The sequence below is a fragment of the Physella acuta genome, unplaced genomic scaffold (genome assembly GCF_028476545.2).
Source record: "Physella acuta isolate Inbredline_101_S28 unplaced genomic scaffold, ASM2847654v3 ptg000622l, whole genome shotgun sequence".
NCBI classification, from domain to species: domain Eukaryota; kingdom Metazoa; phylum Mollusca; class Gastropoda; family Physidae; genus Physella; species Physella acuta.
Window position 1 is genome coordinate 64,169 of NW_026732141.1, and position 14,409 is coordinate 78,577.

The 14,409-nt window shown below is 43.1% G+C and overlaps 1 protein-coding gene across 4 annotated transcripts in view; it reads left to right on the forward strand.

Annotated features, from left to right (window-relative positions):
- LOC131948092 (filamin-A) overlaps window positions 1-14,409 on the forward strand; it is a 66,057-nt gene that overhangs the window by 28,588 nt on the left and 23,060 nt on the right. For all 4 annotated transcript variants that reach the window (XM_059309600.1, XM_059309599.1, XM_059309601.1 and 1 more), the window contains exons 3-8: window positions 4,518-4,769; window positions 5,424-5,521; window positions 11,931-12,197; window positions 12,322-12,399; window positions 12,676-12,838; window positions 13,093-13,299. In XM_059309600.1, coding sequence (XP_059165583.1) covers window positions 4,518-4,769; window positions 5,424-5,521; window positions 11,931-12,197; window positions 12,322-12,399; window positions 12,676-12,838; window positions 13,093-13,299 — 1,065 coding nt within the window. The remainder of the gene's footprint in view (window positions 1-4,517; window positions 4,770-5,423; window positions 5,522-11,930; window positions 12,198-12,321; window positions 12,400-12,675; window positions 12,839-13,092; window positions 13,300-14,409) is intronic.

Consider the following 14,409-nt stretch of genomic DNA (forward strand, 5'->3'; position numbering starts at 1 on the left):
TCTCACTGTCTGATAAGTGGGAGCTGGTTTTGTCACCCTCATCTAGCACACAGATGCTGATGTTTCAGTCTAATCTGATGTTGTCACATACTAAATGCTTGTTGCTGTCAGGCTTCTTGTTATGTGCAGCCTAGATTTCGTGTCTCTACTTGATGTTTGGGTATTTAAGGCTCATATCTCTACTTGGTGTGTGGGTAACTAAAGGTTATATTCTATCTTTATAGCTTCTCAAGCTCCAGTATACTGACATTTTTTTGTACAAGCTAGTCTTTGATAAAACGTAAAGATACGTCACACATCCTAAAGACTTCTCCCCTACCATATTAGGAACACTAGCACAGAGTGCGTCGTGTTGATACAAGGACTCTCCACAAAAAGCCCCATTTGGAAACCATTTCTAAAGATTCCTGTTTTCGCCTTGACAAACTTGTCACTCTGATATTAGGAGAAATAAATTATACGAGCCAAATATCGGAGGTGTGACCTCTCACCCCATTACTGTAGCTGTAGAAACTGCTATTCATGAAGCTACCCAAATATAGTATTGCTGACCTCGATAAACTATCTCCATTAGACTTGTGTCAATTGATTCCATCGTATTATAAACATGGTATATGATAGTTATACTTGTCCCTTTGCTAATCTACAAGTTCCTAGTACTGAAGTACGTGTAGCTTGTATGGGGCGTAGTTTGCTGAGGAATCCTTTCATGGACCAGCCCTCGTGTATACTCCCATTCTCCCCCTCCCCCATTACAACTTTACTAGTTCACACGACCAGATTTGTCAAGCGTAAAAGTCATAAGAATTCAAAGTTATGGAAGTTAAACCGTCACACAGGCGCCTCGAAAGGCCGACTATAGGGCGTGTTTTTCAGCCGAGTCCGCTGTTTTATTTTTAGCCTGGAAATGTGATAAGAGATTATTTGCTTTCGCTAAACATCGGCGATCAATGAACATCTTTAGCACAGCTACATGCATTATGCGCATAGCCAACAGTTTTCACACAAACCGCAACAGTAACGCTCAGAGATAGTCCCTAAAGTACGCTGTCCGCTGTTTGCGATTTATTTACTTGTGTTTAAGTACATTTACTTCATAGACTAAAATAGGCTTGAACGTTTTCAGTACGTCACTCATCATTTTATCTGCGACATCATTGAGTCTGTGTAGGCGATGTATTTCTATACAGATACTGTTTTATTTTTATTTGGTTCGGGAAGCGCCACACCCCCAAAAGATTCCTGAAAGAGACACTGCCGTTGCTGTCAATGTGGTGTTAAGTTAGGTGCCTCAACACGGCAAGCCTGTACTGGGCTGATAAAAAATTGACGAGGCTGGGTCGAGGTGTATACCAGATTGTGGTGGTAGCTCTAGGGCCTAGTCAGTTGAATGTGACGTCAAGTGTGATGTCAAGCCCAGTGTAGGGCCGGAAATGGGGGACAGCCCAAAGGATTAGGCCTAACTAAGAATGCGCTAACCCTATGGCGCCTACATCTTGCTGGGTTGATATTCCACTACAAATGTCGGGGGCGGTGTGTGCCCCAATCAGCCCCGGCTTAGGCCTGACAATGTCCCACACAGTGGTTGAGAAGAATGTTATCTCTGCCGTATCCAGTTCTTTAAGCCCGACTGATGGCTTGTACCGATACCGTTGTTCTAGTCCGCACGGGGTGGGACGACACGCGCCGTAGATCACCTCAAGTGGCCTGGGCTGCTAGGTATGGGAGTAACGGTCTACCGTGGCGGTGCTGGGCGGTACCATCTTGTAGCTACAATATGGGATTTGGGTTTGATTAGGCAGGGAAATAATTTGGAAAGGTATGGTGCCGTGATTGAATTAGGTCATGGCCAATTAACGCCGATGTTTGAGATGGTAATTAAGTCACGGTTCTCAGGCGATATAACTGGGGGGGGGGGGGGGAAAGCTGGTTCGGGATTATAGACTGCTATGAATTCTACTAGTTTCACTTGCTAAAAGCTTTGGTAATGTTGTGTGTGTCATTCAGCTGTGTTTTCTATACAGAATGGCTCCACCTAATCTTTTAGTACTTTCGACTGTCGTAAATATTGTTGTAGGTACCGCAGTCAACTATGTGTTAGCTATACAAACTGGTTCTACCCAATCTTATAGTACTTTAGGTTGTCGTAAATAGTGTTGTGTGTGTCATTCAGCTATGTGTTAGCTACACAAACTGGTTCTACCCAATCTTATAGTACTTTAGGTTGTCGTAAATATTTCTGTAGCATTCAGCTATGTGTTAGCTACACAAACTGGTTCTACCCAATCTTATAGTACTTTAGGTTGTCGTAAATAGTTCTGTAGCATTCAGGGCGTGAAGCGTGTGCCACATGATCCTGTTTGTCAGCATATTATTATGTCCCGCTGTTAATTCTCATAGTATCCCCCACCAGTTGCCTGCCTATGCTTTAAACCTCGGGGCTTCTTCCTTTTGATTTGTGTCTACAAACTTTTACGTTGACAGATTTGTGTATCCCCCCCCCACACACACACATACGCATGACGAGGTCTCCCATCCTTTCACACACCAACCTTATAAGGGCACTTATGATTAAGCTGGGGCCAACTTGTTTGTCAACTTCCAATATAAAAAAAAAATTGTTGGCTAAAAGGGGACGTAACTATTCTAAGAATCCGTGTTTAAATACTCGTCTGGCCGTCCCACGAGTTCTCGCCCCACCTAGTGGTGGCCAACGTGGACGTTGTATGGCTGACACTTGGTGTTGACACTTTATACAATGGTGTATGCACTTTATATAATGGTGTATGTCGTACAGAAGCCTTGCTTATCATGATATCTAATTTATAGCTTAGAGTTTTTCCCTCTTAATTATCATTAAGTTAAAACAATCTTTATTTTGTTTAAAGAGAGAATAATGGTATGTTTAATTAGTACAGTATTTACTTCCTTTTTAAGTGTGTGGTCAGTATTGTGTTGTGGACAGTACTGCGTTGCTGCCTTACTATTTTAATATGACTACGAACATTTCAGGTTGTGATTTATTCCGGGCCAAATATAAGTCGCTATTTCATTACTTTTCGACTAGAGAATCTTATCTAGACTTTATCTGTGGCATTTTTTCATGTCAACAACACTTTGTAAGCCCGCATACATATACGTGCTGCTTCCCCCCCCCCCCCCCCTCCATCCACCCGACCACGAGACATTGCTCCTTGGACGGGCAACCGGTCGTGTGTGTAAAATTCCGGCTTTCCCTGAACTGGTGTAGAAGATTAGCTTGGTCTCGGCGTCTCAGCATTGAAGGATTACAATCAACGATACTTGTGGCTTTTCTTTTAGAAGAAAACGTCTACCAATCAATCTGTAGTACATTTATTAGACAACCTCATCGAGGTGATCTGATGTCCACTGGTTTACCTGAATAGGCCAGTGATTTGTACTGATGAAGTAAAGATTAGACCTCACGGTTCATTGGGCAAATGGTACTGGTAGTGGTGTGTAGATGTTGTAGGCACCAGTCTTAGCAGTAGAACCAGTGTTTGACACATGGCATGTTGACACTTGCTGTTTGATCTGAGCTTTACAGCAGTATGGATCTTCACGTTCAACGGTTGCGTCACGCCATTCATACGGACGTGGTGTCCACCAGGATTTCAATCATTACCGCTTTCACTTGACCCCCGGCCGACCAGCGGCTTACCTGTCTATTGACCGTTCACCTGTTGAGGGGCAGGCAATCACGGTCTAGGTTTGACCGTTGAATACTAATATTGTGCTAATCTACGTAAGTGCTTCACCGGTCAAACATAGCCGGTTCTTGTCAGCCGGCGAGTTCCGGCTAACCTGTTGACGTTATGAATGGAGATCCGACGAGCGTACCTCGGCCCGACTAAGTCGACAGATTTATGTTAAGTAGTGCTCCACTGGGTCCCCTCAGTTAGGTGAAGTAGAGAGCTGAACCACCCATGATCGTAAACTCTGCTGGCTAATCTTATGTAGCTGCCGGGCCGTGTGGGCTGTTAATACACATTTTTATACTGCACCGGTCGCAGTGTGGTGTCGATATGGTTGACGCTGTAAGGGCGTTTTCAGCGCGTCGTCTAGCTTAAAGTGTGGGCAGGGCTAGAAGACATTTCCGCTGAGGTCACTCATTACACTCGGGCCGGTGATTGCTGCACTTTATCACTGTCATAACCATATTCTAACCTCATACCCCCCTCTCTCACCCCCACCACCACGTTACCTTACTGATAGTTTGAGTGAAGTAATAAAAGATGTATAGATAATCAATTAGTAGAACTTGTATTTAAATCACATTTTCATGTGTTGAAAATATTCACTGGCTCCGATTTATTTTTTCTGGGCACATTAATTTGGAAATCGTTTGCTCTAACTATGGTATTTAGCTAAAATATTTCCGTCTTGTCGAGTCTGAGATACATTGTATTATGTGTGAACTTGTCCCTCTTCAGGCGGTACCATATTGTGTCACTACTGAGATAGATTGTATGATACATGATCTTTTTGTTCCCCAGACAGTACCGATATTGTGGACAAAAAGCTGAAGCTGATCCTGGGTCTGATATGGACCCTCATTCTCCACTACTCCATCTCCATGCCCATGTGGGAGGGCGAGGAACCCACGCCCTCAGAGAAGGCGCCCACGCCCAAGCAGAGGCTGCTGAACTGGATCCAGTCCAAGTGTCCAGACCTGCCCATCAACAACTTCACCACCGACTGGAATGACGGCAAGGCTATTGGTGCTCTTGTTGATGCTGTGGGACCAGGTCAGTTGTTTCGTCTTGGTGGCATCTGGCTTGTTTGTGTAGTCTAGTTGGGACCTGCTGCTGTAGAGGTGTTGTAGTGGTGCTCCACTGGTGCTGTAGAGGAGCCCTACTGGTGCTGTAGAAGTGCCCTACTGGTGCTGTAGAGGTGCCCTACTGATGCTGTAGAGGTGTTGTAGTGGTGCTCCACTGGTGCTGTAGAGGTGCCCTACTGGTGCTGTAGAGGTGCCCTACTGGTGCTGTAGAGGTGCCCTACTGGTGCTGTAGAGGTGCCCTACTGATGCTGTAGAGGTGCCCTACTGATGCCCCTACTGGTGTTGTAGAGGTGCCCTATTGGTGCTGTAGAGGTGCCCTACTGGTGTTGTAGAGGTGCCCCTACTGATGCTGTAGATGTGCCCTACTGGTGCTGTAGAGGTGCCCCTACTGGTGCTGTAGAGGTGTTGTAGAGCAGCCCCTACTGGTGTTGTAGGGTGCCCTACTGATGCCCCTACTGATGCTGTAGAGGTGCCCTACTGGTGTTGTAGGGTGCCCTACTGGTGTTGTAGGGTGCCCTACTGGTGCTGTAGAAGTGCCCTACTGTTGCCCCTACTGGTGGTGTAGAGGTGCCCCTACTGGTGTTGTAGAGGTGCCCCTACTGATGCATGTTTGTTGTTGCAGGTCTGTGCCCAGACTGGGAAGACTGGGACCCCAAGAAGAACAAGGCCAATGCTAAAGAGGCCATGGATGCTGCAGAGAAGTGGCTGGATGTGCCACAGGTAAGCCTACCTGTCTCTCTATACCTGTCTCTCTATACCTGTCTGTTTATACCTGTATGTGTTCATGTGCTCACCCCAAGGTTGTGTTTGGTTGGAGAAGAGAAAACAAGTTCCCTCCCCTGGCGGATAACCGTTCTTACACAATGTAATAGCCCAGGTAAACAAATCGCTCACAGAGGGGTGGGGCGGGTGGGGAGATAAGAGGGAGAAATATTTTTCTGTTGCTTTAGTTAATCGCCAATACTGATTGATGTATGATGCAATCAATAGCATCTGAAAACAAAAACAGCTAGGAATGTAGAATGGTCCTGGGTACATTGAGGATGTTTGGGTGTATTCAAACATTCCAGAAATATTAAACCTGAGCAGGTTGGCACCTGGTTAGTTCAGGTTGGCACCTGGTTAGTTCAGGTTGGCACATCATAAGCTAGAGCAGGTTGGCACATCAAAAGCTAAAGCAGCTTAGCACAGCATAAGTTAGAGCAGGTTGGCACAGTAAAAGCTAGAGCAGGTTGGCACAGTATAAGCTAGAGCAGGTTGGCACAGTAAAAGCTAGAGCAGGTTGGCACAGTAAAAGCTAGAGCAGGTTGGCATAGTTGGTTCGGGTTGGCACAGGACGTAAACTACCTGTAGAAAGAGGGTGTGTAAAATAAGAGCATTAGCCTTGGTATTCCTCCCCGTGTGAGCCTGTAGACAGCTAAGCTGATTCCAGCAGTAATCTGGCACGGGAATAATTGAACGCCGAGAACACATTTTGGTAGCAATGTTGGGGGGGGGGGGGGGGGGGAGTAGGGTCGGTACCGAATTTTTTCCTCCGGTACACGTCAGTGCTACTGAAGGAGCCAGTTTTTAAATGTCGTGTTCATTCCTTTGGTAGCAGTTTCCTCGTTGGGTGAATTTATGTCTTGGGTTATCGGGGAGTGTAGACAGGGGATGGTTGTAGCACATAACAGGGCTGTCACGAGGTGGGGTGGAACACAACTTTCCTGTCACGTGACCCGAGAGGGCGAGTTCAAACGAAATTAGCACGAGAACTGCTGATGTGCTGGGGTCGGTGTTAATGGGAGCTTGGGGTAGTGTACAGCGGCTAGAAATGTGCCGGCTCATGTTCTACTGTTAGAATTGTAGAAGGGGGGGGGGGGTGAATTAACTTGTTATTATTGTTTAGTATGCTAGTCGGGTATAAGCTTTAAAGTCATATACTGGACTAGAGTATAGCAATAAATCCCTTTCCACACAAGTTTGGTGTGGTCTAGTGCCGGTGGGCCATTAGCGCGGCTTTCTGCTAGACTGCGTACCCTAGGAGTGGAGAAAACACCTACACGCCCCCTCCAGTACCCAGGTCAAATATAGCCCGTGTTTACTTACACCCCCCCCCCCCTATAACCAGGTTAACCTACCTTTCGCTTTCTTGTGTTATTTTAAAGAGCTGTTTTTGTAGGCTACTAGAATGTTCAATGGGATTAAAAGCGAATATAAATGTTATCTTTATTCAACTAGAATTATGATCAGTATTAAACTTGAAATTTGATCTTATTCAACTAGGCCTAACTGTATTAAGCTAGCCTGGTTGTTAACTAGTATAGGTCTCATTTCATGTTGTATGGTGCCCCACCTTGCTGAAATGTGTGCTGTTATTATAGCGTCACTAGCAGTGCACTAGTGTGTTTGTTTTCTTTTGATTCTGAGTCAAGTGTGTTTGATAAAAGCTGTGCTGTTTATCATGTCATTAGCTGTGTATGAACTGTTTTTATAAGCCTCTAATGAAAACTCCTAACTGTTCTCACGGGAAAATATGCCGCTGTAATATGCTCCCGCTGTAATATGCTCTCTGTGGCGTTACATCATTAGTGTCATCTGGGGGCTTTAGGTGACATTACATCATTAGTGTCATCTGGGTGCTTTAGGTGACATTACATCATTAGTGTCATCTGGGGGCTTTAGGTGACATTACATCATTTGTGTCATCTGGGGGCTTTAGGTGACATTACATCATTAGTGTCATCTGGGGGCTTTAGGTGACATGACATCGTTAGTGACATCTGGGGGCTTTAGGTGACATTACATCATTTGTGTCATCTGGGGGCTTTAGGTGACATGACATCGTTAGTGACATCTGGGGGCTTTAGGTGACATTACATCATTAGTGTCATCTGGGGGCTTTAGGTGACATTACATCATTAGTGTCATCTGGGGGCTTTAGGTGACATTACATCGTTAGTGTCATCTGGGGGCTTTAGGTGACATTACATCGTTAGTGACATCTGGGGGCTTTAAGTGACATTACATCATTAGTGTCATTTGGGGGCTTTAGGTGACATGACATCGTTAGTGACATCTGGGGGCTTTAGGTGACATTACATCGTTAGTGTCATTTGGGGGCTTTAGGTGACATGACATCATTAGTGTCATCTGGGGGCTTTCGGTGACACAACATCGTTAATGTCATCTTGGGCTGTTGGGTGTATGGGCTTTAGGTGACATGACATCATTAGTGTCATCTGGGAGCTTTAAGTGACATTACATCATTAGCGCCAGCGTCTTCCTGCACGGAAGGGGGGAGCTATCGGTTGTAGTAGTTTTATGGCTTTAGGTGACATTACACCATAAGCGTCATTACATCATTCTGTGGAATAGGGGGGGGGGAGGGGGCTATTGGTTCTTATAGGCTAAAGAAAATGCAACGTTATCTGGGGATGTAGCTTGTATTTAATAGGATGAGTAATGTTTTGTATGAGGGGGAGCTATAGGCCAGATGGCTTAGGAATAGATAACAACATATCAGTAGCGAATATCATCCCATTGGTCGCCGGTCTGACCCGTGTCCAGTCACCTGTCAACAAATATCTCATCTCAGTTGTATTGGTCTCCACCAGCAAGTTTGTACCTTAAGTCTTGCATTGTATCTTGAAGGATTGTTTAGTCGCCAGATTGGTTTATAGGGCTGTGTTTGCTCTATCGGGCCCTTAAGTTGGCAGTAGCTGGGTGATCGGCTCACACAGACAGACACACACACAGACACACAGACAGACTCACACAGACAGACACACACAGACACACAGACAGACAGACTCACACAGACAGACACACACTGTGTTCTACCATCATGTAGTAGAGAAACTTTTTTTTACTTTGATCAAACAAGAGTTGCGCCGTACAGCAACATTGACACAACACTTAGGTTGTAAACGGAGACATTATCCGCCAGTTGCTGCATGTCAACAGCTGACGCTGCACAATTAGAAATGTCTTGGGTGTTGAAGTGTTGAGACGACGCGGGGATGTTACCGACGGAAGACTCTCGTTGACTGACCCCAGCTACTTGCATGCTCAGCACTTTGCCGGGCCGGAACCATCTACTGGGCTCATTGTGCTCGCGTCAACAGATAACGTTACTGCTGTTGACATCGCGGTTACAGAATACACTGTCCCTAACAGGATACACAACGCGCCGGTAACATCAGGCTAAAGTAGGGCCGTTAGCATCACACAACAGTAGGGCCGTTAGTGTCACACAACTGTAGGGCCGATAGTTTTACACAACAGTAGGGCCGATAGTGTCACACAACAGTAGGGTCGTTAGCATCACACAACAGTAGGACCGTTAGCATCACACAACAGTAGGGCCGTTAGCATCACACAACAGTAGGGTCGTTAGCATCACACAACTATTGGACCGATAGCATCCCACAACAGTAGGACCGTTAGCATCACACAACAGTAGGACCGTTAGCATCACACAACAGTAGGGCCGATAGCATCACACAACAGTAGGGCCGTTAGCATCACACAACAGTAGGGCCGATAGCATCACACAACAGTAGGGCCGATAGTGTTACACAACAGTTGGGCCGTTAGTGTTACACAACAGTAGGGCCGTTAACATCACAGAACAGTAGGGCCGATAGTGTTACACAACAGTAGGGCCGATAGCATCACACAACAGTAGGGCCAATAGAGTTACACAACAGTAGGACCGTTAGTGTTACACAACAGTAGGGCCGATAGCATCACAGAACAGTAGGGCCGATAGTGTTACACAACAGTAGGACCGATAGCATCACACAACAGTAGGGCCGTTAGCATCACACAACAGTAGGGCCGATAGTGTTACACAACAGTAGGGCCGATAGCATCACACAACAGTAGGGCCAATAGAGTTACACAACAGTAGGACCGTTAGTGTTACACAACAGTAGGGCCGATAGTGTTACACAACAGTAGGGCCGATAGTGTTAGATAGCATCACACAACAGTAGGGCCGATAGCATCACACAACAGTAGGGTCGTTAGCATCACACAACTGTAGGGCCGTTAGTTTTACACAACAGTAGGGCCGATAGTGTTACACAACAGTAGGACCGTTAGCATCCCACAACAGTAGGGCCGTTAGCATCACACAACAGTAGGGTCGTTAGCATCACACAACTATTGGACCGTTAGCATCACACAACAGTAGGGCCGATAGCATCCCACAACAGTAGGGTCGATAGTTTTACACAACAGTAAGACCGGTAGCATCACACAAGAGTAGAGCCGCTAAAACAAGGGTGACAACTCCCAGCGATGTTTAAATAGCAGCACGCACCAGTAGCGGATGATGTGTTACAGATGTGCCAGGATGTGTACCGGGTACCTTCACCTGTGTCCCGGGTACATTTACCTGTGTCCTGGGTACCTTTACCTGTGTCCCAGGGTAGCCACCAGTTGGGCTAACATCTATTCAAACATGGCGCCCCATATGAGAGCTGTAGCATCTACCTGTGCTTGTCTCAGCTGAAGAGAGCACAGGTGTGCAGCACACAGCTCACTGTCAGCCAGCTAGTGGCAAGTAAAACCTCACTAGCTCCCCCTCACTGGTCTTGTCAACATCCCCACACTTTTAATTACACTGCTTACCTAGGCTACACCAAGCTCTACCTAGCCTGTTCACTACGTTTTTAAAGGAATACAAAAATGTTATCTTAAGGGTAAAAACTGCTGACTGTGCAAGTTCAGACAGGCAGAAGAGTTAATGAACACACTATTTGCCAACTGTACATAACCATCTCACACACTAGTTTCCTCACAACTAAAAAGGTAATTTTGAATGGGAGTGGCCATCTACATGGGTAAAACAAGTACTAAACATTGCTGACACACCAGTGATTGCTCATACACCAATGATTGCTCATTTAAAACATAGTATATCTTCTGTAAACAGCATATTTAAAACTTATCCTCTGTACTGCAGCACATATAAACCTAGTGTATCCACCTGTAGAAGCACACCCATGCCTTTGGTTTTACCTAGCCTACACAGTGTTAATAATCCAGATTCATGGACTTGACAGATGTGCCTCAGGACAGTTAAAAGATTGATGTGAAAACAGATTATGAAATAAAAAATGACTGTATAAACAGCACACAAACCATAAGAGTTTTCACTCAGATAGGCTTTCAACATTAAATATGCAGACCTTTTCTTTCTATACAATAAACATCTAGCATTACCTGTTGATTGGGCATAGTTATGGTTGGGGTTAACTTACATTTCTACCTATGCATGTTGTTAGGTTTTGGATCAATGTTAACACACTTGTGAGAAAAAATAGAAAATGAACCCCTCATTCTTTAGTGGATAGCTTGAAGTGTATATTGTTACAGTAATCTGACAAAAGAGGGATCAATTCACTTGTTTAGAGCAGTAGCTGGCCCAGCTAATCTTGTAAATCCTTTTAAAACAGCTGGCCTCTATGTGCAGGTTGTAAAACCACCAGCGTGTAATGTCAGGGACCATCTGTTGTTTAATGAGTAATCAGTTAATTCCACCATTTCAAAGTCAATTGAATCATGGGGAGTAATCCATAGAAAGGGAAGCTACTGATAGTTTTCTACTTAGCTACTGATGTCATAAGTTTTAAGCTCTGAAATATAGTCTTAAGTAGAAGCACATTGTTACACATACTTTTTTAATGTATTTTTAGTAATCTACATTCAAGCTACCCAGCAATATGTAAGCTGCACTTTCTGTCATAGACATACTACCCATGCATACACAGACACTCATATTACACAAAATTCATGTCCTACAATATTTGTAGTTTGTAACTTTGAGTTTGGCACATCTATTCCATGGGTTTCCCCAGGTTGATAAACTTTTCAGTAAAAAGTCATATATTTGTTTTATGTTGCTAAACCATTGATGTTTTCATTGGTGTTGCTATTGATTAGTCTATTTTAGCCATATATTATTTCCAATGTGTGTAGCCTCAGATATTTCAACTATTTGTGTGTGTATAAGTGTAGCCACAGATAAGTCTATTTTAACTATATGTCTGTGTATAAGTGTAGCCACACATTAGTCTCTGTATGTGTTAGTATCTTTGTTGCCACTGTTTGAATCCATGTATTTGTTTGTATTTTACAGCTGATCAGACCTGAGGAGATGACCAACCCTAAGGTTGATGACCTCAGTATGATGACCTATCTCTCCCAATTCCCCAATGCCAAGCTGAAGCCAGGCGCCCCTGTCAGGCCAAGACTGAACCCATCCCGTGTCCGAGCCTACGGACCAGGTCTTGAGCCAACAGGAAACCAGGTCGGAGCACCAGCTCGCTTCACCGTGGAAACTTTCAGTGCCGGCAAGGGCAGTCTTGAGATCATTGTCCTCAACCCCAAGGGAGCTAAAGAAAATGTATGCACCTTTTTTGTATTCATCTAAATGTATTTTATTTTTATAGTAGCTGAGGTGATAATTGTCCAGTACAAAATCTAATTGCTTACAGTGTCAAGTATTAACAGAAGTTGTTTTTCCTCAGTGTGAAGTTGTGTTTAACAATGACAGAAACATGACCTACTCATGTGTGTATGTACCAACACAAGAGGGAGCTTACAGGGTTTGTACATTTATTTATTAGGTTTTATTCAAGCTTCTTATTTCACACATGTAAACCTAACTTTAAAGCTACAAAATATAAAGTGTAGAGCATCACAAGTTAATAAAATACTTCATTTAATGACCAGAAACCTAACTTTAAAGCTACAAAATATAAAGTGTAGAGCATCACAAGTTAATATAATGCTTCATGTATTGACCAGAAACCTTACTTTAAAGCTACAAAATATAAAGTGTAGAGAATCACAAGTTATGTAATACTCCATGTATTGACCAGGTGATTGTCAAGTTCAGCAACAAGGAGATTCCCAAGTCCCCATACACTGTGCAGGTTGAAGGGGCAGCTGGTGACCCCACCAAGGTCACTGCTGCTGGACCTGGTATTGAGAAGACTGGTGTTATTGCTGGCAAGAAGACCTACTTTGAGGTGTACACACAATGTAAGGAATGTCTTGCTTGTTTTTTTTTTTTTTAAGTTGTCAAAATAAGTTTTGAAACCATTCTTTATTTCACCAAATTTACCACTTAAAGTTAAAGAATTCTGCCGTAATTTAGCTTTCACTTTATGAATCATGCTAGAGCTAATAATAAAATTTCATATTATTTACATAACTCAGTTATTTGAAATGTAATACTAAAGTGAAAATTCCCTTGCATATTGTATTGATTCACCACACTCCTCAATTTTGATTAGCTGCTGGCAAAGGCACAATTGATGTTGCCATTCTGGACCCCCATGGCCACAAGGACAAAGTCCGCCCTGCCATTAGCCCAGTGGTCGGCAAGGAGGGAACCTACCTGGTTGAGTACACCGCCATGGATGCTGGACTTCATTCAGTCAATGTCTTCTTCTCTGGTCAACAGATCCCTGGAAGTCCATTTGGTGTCAATATTGCTCCTGGTAAGTTTATTCATGGCAGCATTTTCACTTTGATTAGTTCAAACATTTCGTATCTAGGGGATTTCTCATCTTGGTTTCTTTTAATAGAGACAATTCTGGGAAACTTTTTTATATATTGGTTGATACACAAGCTAGAGTATGTATCTAAACAAAGATTTAAATAATCAAAGATATTTGTTTGCCTTGTGAAGCAAGGGAAATAACTTTTTAAATCGGTGAATACAAATAAATTCTAGTGTCATGAAAATAATTTTTTTTAGCATCTTAAATTAATGTATTAGAAAAATATGTTGATGATTATTTAACAAGAAATGTGAGTAAGCAGGTAAATATTTTGAACTTGTAATTTTTTTGTCATGAATGACATTAATATTTAAAACATCTGGTTCCATGTAAACATTCTCAACAATTTTTAAGAAAAAAAATATTATTATGTGAGTAAAAACAATTTTCATATTTTGTATTCAACTTTTGATGTCACTGTTTTTTTTTTCATACTTCTTTTTAAAAATTTCCATTTTGAAGCCTTTAAATTCTATCAGTTTTGTTTCATTAAATGTCGGCTCCTCCATGTTTTGTGCATGCCAGTACCAGCACTATTTAAACAAGTTTTTATTTACTAGTAGCTATTAGAACTAAATATTTAAATACAAAAAGAAAACAAAATGAATTTTTTACCAGACATGCACATGACAATTTCATAACAAAGGTTTACATAGTCGTTTAACAACTATTGAAAATGCTAAGTAGATTAAAAGATTAAACTGCACGGTAGGTGAATTTTTGTGTGTGGTTTGGATTAGATTAGGTTATGGCTTGTTAAGTGGATAGCTGATTTCATCCTTCATTTTTTTTGTTTCATCATCTTAAAACAGCTAAGAGTAAGTAGTTTGCCATTTTTAGACTTGAGATTCATCCCTTTACTGTCTGCATGACTGACGTCTTTGGTCCAACAATTTCTGCATTTGGTCCAACAATTTCAGCATCAACCCTTACATCACCATCATTGTCTGCATGACTGACGTCTTTGGTCCAACAATTTCAGCATCCAACCTTCTATCACCAACATTGTCTGCATGACTGAAGTCTTTGGTCCAACAATTTCAGCAT